Source organism: Brassica oleracea, chromosome C8, assembly GCF_000695525.1.
Source record: "Brassica oleracea var. oleracea cultivar TO1000 chromosome C8, BOL, whole genome shotgun sequence".
NCBI classification, from domain to species: domain Eukaryota; kingdom Viridiplantae; phylum Streptophyta; class Magnoliopsida; order Brassicales; family Brassicaceae; genus Brassica; species Brassica oleracea.
Genome location: NC_027755.1, coordinates 37,585,684 through 37,589,694, shown reverse-complemented (window position 1 = coordinate 37,589,694; position 4,011 = coordinate 37,585,684). Strand labels below are relative to the sequence as shown.

The window sequence follows — 4,011 nt, the reverse complement described above, 5'->3', positions numbered from 1 at the left end:
GTTAAAAAAATATTGAGTTGCATTTCAAATAAAAAGGTAAAGATATTCAAAATATTCTAATTAAAATATGCAAAATTTAATATAGTTTTAAGGAAATTGTCAAAATAAAAAAAAATTACACATAAAATAATCATGATTTTTGTTAACTGGGCGGATCATTATTTATATGATATCGCACACGAAAGAAAAATTTATGTTTTTAAAATTATCTAATTAACTCTATACTCATTTTTTTATATGATATCAGACATTCGTAAAAAAATAGATAGTTTAAGATGCAAAAAAAAATATTTACTTAATGAATATAATATGAACGAATATTACAAATACATCATTTAATAAAATAAATTATTAAAAACTGAAAATTTATACCCGCACGCGCGGATCAGGGTCTAGTTATCTTTTAACTCGGCAGAACCTCTATTATTTTTTGGCGAAAAATTAAGGAAGCTTCTTAGTCTTTGAGTTTCCTTGAAATTACCCACCGCCATTACTTAATACTTCCCCTTTTTCGTATTAAATGTCACGGAGATTAAAAAAAAATTATACAATAATCTAATATACCATTATTAATTTAATACATGATTAATTAAATAAAAATGGTTTAAATAAAAATTTATTGGTTAATCAAAAGAGTAAAAAAAAAATTAATGTATAAAATTGCATTAGAATTGTAGAATGACATTTATTTTGAAAAAAAAAAATTAAGAATGATACTTATTACTCCACCAGTCCTTTTGCAAAATAGTAGCTACTGTTCTAACAAGACAAAATATATATGATATAAATTATTAAAATTTCGAACTATAGACTACTGTATATTGAAGTTTACTGGTCGATGTATTATTCAGATGGTCAATAAATTCAGAAAACATTCATTCTGTCCTAAATGATCTTCTTTTTATCGCCAAAGTTACACCAATTGTGTCGTGTTAAATTTTGCAATGACCAATATACTTTCTGAAACTTAATGCAATCACCTTGACTATATTTGAAAAGTGATTTTGCCACATGTCTTCTCTACAATCAATTTCACAAAACAAATATGACATGGCTACTGAAATTGATGACATGGCTTCCGAAAAAATATGACATGGATAATTTTATTTAATATATTGATTTATATTTTTAACAAATTTATTAGAATATGATAATAATTCATATATTACATTTAATATTGATATTTATTTTTTGTAAACTTTTTAAAAATATGGTAATAGTCCATACATCATCTATAAAATAAATATATTCATATATACCATTTCAAATTTTGAAATATTATTACTTTTGTATAATTATACAATTTGTATTACCAAAACTTTCAAAAATTTCTACAATTTTTTAAAAAATATATCTAATCGTAAGATCATTAGTTTTTTATATATCTAAAAATATTATAAATATTGTTTAGGCTAAATTTTTGATAATTATACAATTTTATAACATTTTATTAGTTTTATACAAATTGATTTAACATATATCAAATCTGTATTAAATATTAATAAGAAAATAGTAAAATCTATAATATTTAATAATTTTATTTTTAATTATAAATTAGATTAAAAAAATTATTTACTGCACATGGTGCAGGAAAACACCTAGTGACCAATAATTAAATAGATTCATTCAGTATTTATACCAAGAAATAAAACTATTTAACTACAAATATTTTTCCTTAATTAGTAGTATTCATTTTCTAACAAATAAATGCATGAAGAATTATTAAATAAAACCTTTATATATCCACAGTTATACACACACATGACACATACTATATAAACTTTTACAAATCCGTACAAACACAAGAGTGAAAGGAGAAAAAAAAAACACAAACAGAATAACCACATTTGTTTTGAAGACATCAATATCATGAAAAGAAAATTCAGAGAGGAAAACAAAATATAAAAGTTCTGCAAATACAATTCATCTCCTCATGCCGCCCTCCACAACCGGGGCACCCATTGCAACGCCGGCATTGTGACGTGCAACGTTTCCGTCCCACCCTAACAAGTTAGTTGTTTATATTAAAACAGACTGATTTTGGTTCAACAAAGCGAAATAGTAGCATATAAGTTATTATAAAGATTGATAAACAAAATAAAATAATACCGAGGGGTACATCAAAACCGCGCTTGGTGAGCTCGCGATAGGTTTGAGTTAAGGCACAAAGTTCACAGAAGAAATGTTTGAGATAATCTCCACATTCGCTACCCTTGAGATTGTATTGTTTTCTCATTTTAGTTCGGTATTTGCACGAGATGCAGGCACTTCCAAAGACTGTATACATCGATAGCATGTACACCGCACCAGTCGCACAGCATGCTGAAATTTATTTTCTGTTAAATAAACTGATTTTTGTTTTTGATTAATAAAAAAAACAAAAAACGATTGCGGTTTTGTCGATAAGACTAGAAACTTACAAGAGGAACCCTGGTCTACTATCTCTGCGATTCGGCCAACGGTAATGCAAGGACACCAACATGTCAAACAACCTGCAACAATTAATCCTAAATTCGATTATTATTTTCAGAAGATAATCAATTTTCTCAAAATGATAGATTTGTAATCCAAAATTGTGATAAACATGTATACAGTATAATAACTTATAAATCTATATAAGATACAATATATGGATCGTGTATATATAGTGTGCTGAATTTTAAGTATGCAATTATTTACAGGATTTCATATTTATTGAAAATTGGAAAGAATAGTTTACAGCTGGAGCAATCCGAGCAGCAACCGCAGAAACCGGTGGACCATTCACCGTCAGCTTGAGGTTTGCCTTTTACTTCCATCACTCTACCCATCGCTCTATCGTTCTGTTAATTCTTCGCTCCGTTATTGTATGATGCCTAGGCTAATAGTGATGATATTTATAGGTTGCATTCTTTTTCTCATCAAATACGGGGTTGATATTTTTTTCAGTTCTACGAAAACAAAATGGTAAGAATACAAAAGGGGTCGGAGCATCTTGACCCCATGGTAAAGACGGGCTCCTTCCTATATCCAGGTTGCGAGTTCGAATCCTGCTAGAGGGAACTATTTCATGATGTTTCTGGACACTCTACACGGATATGGGCCTATGCTTTAGGACCCATTTGCATATCCGGAGAGAGGGTCTATCCGTGAACTGTATCTTCCCTTACAGATTAGTCTGGGTCCTTCCATAGGCTCGGGATACCCTTGAGTTAAAAAAAAAGAAAAAAAAAAGGGTACATACACATCGCCTTCTCTATGTGACTACGTCTGAAGCTTCTCCGCATGATAAAACTATATTTTAAAGTTTTAATTTTAATCACTCTTTAAAATCTTAGACAATCTTCAACGAAAATCTCTCACATGGATTCTAAACAATTAATACAATAAAAAGTAATTAAATAGTATTAAATATTTAGTATAGCTTTCTGAATTTGAGATACATAAACCAACACTAAATAATATTAAGTTATATTTTTATTTAAAAAATAGAAATTGTTAAAAATACTACAAGTTAAGTACTACTTTCCAAAAACACCACCAATTAAAAAATATACTAACATTTGAGTTTAGACTTTAATTTTTTTATAAATATTTAGGGTTTAGTATTAAAGAGTTGGAGTTGGGTTAATAAATGTTTTATAAATATTTAAAAAATATTAGGGGAATTTCATGTTTACCACTTTCATGGTACCATTATTCATCTTTACCACTACTAAAGGGACGTTTTCAAAAATATATTTTTCATTAAGTGGCAAAAGACTCTTATACACACGTTCTCTATATATATGATGAATAATTATTTAAATAAAAAATAATTTTTTTTTTATGTTTTCGAATTATACTTTTTCAAATTCAAATTTTTTTATAATTTTTTCGGATTTTTTTTATTTTGTTTTTCAAAATTTCTATTTGAAAATCAAAATTTATGTTTGAAACTATTTTTTAAATTTTTAATATTTTTTAAGTATTTATTTATATATTTATTAGAATCTTATATTTCACATTCTAAAAACCTTATCTCACCTCTCA

General features: G+C 27.1%; 1 protein-coding gene across 1 annotated transcript; it reads right to left on the bottom strand.

The window, feature by feature from the left end:
* Positions 1–1,710: 1,710 nt before the first annotated feature.
* On the bottom strand, positions 1,711–2,943 carry LOC106312398 (protein PLANT CADMIUM RESISTANCE 2-like). The gene is made up of 4 exons (XM_013749912.1): positions 2,720–2,943; positions 2,421–2,492; positions 2,110–2,322; positions 1,711–2,003 (listed from the first exon to the last, which is right to left on the bottom strand). The coding sequence occupies exons 1-4, from the start codon at positions 2,808–2,810 to the stop codon at positions 1,924–1,926; spliced, it is 456 nt and encodes a 151-aa protein (XP_013605366.1). The 5' UTR covers positions 2,811–2,943; the 3' UTR covers positions 1,711–1,923.
* Positions 2,944–4,011: the final 1,068 nt, after the last annotated feature.

Bases quoted from the DNA above. Each gene is read 5' to 3' on its own strand.
- LOC106312398 (XM_013749912.1), bottom strand. From the start codon at position 2,810: ATGGGTAGAGTGATGGAAGTAAAAGGCAAACCTCAAGCTGACGGTGAA. The intron at 2,493-2,719 runs GTAAACTATTCT...TAATTGTTGCAG, and splicing joins CTGCTCGGATTGCTCCAGCT to GTTGTTTGACATGTTGGTGT. The intron at 2,323-2,420 runs GTAAGTTTCTAG...AATAAATTTCAG, and splicing joins AGTAGACCAGGGTTCCTCTT to CATGCTGTGCGACTGGTGCG.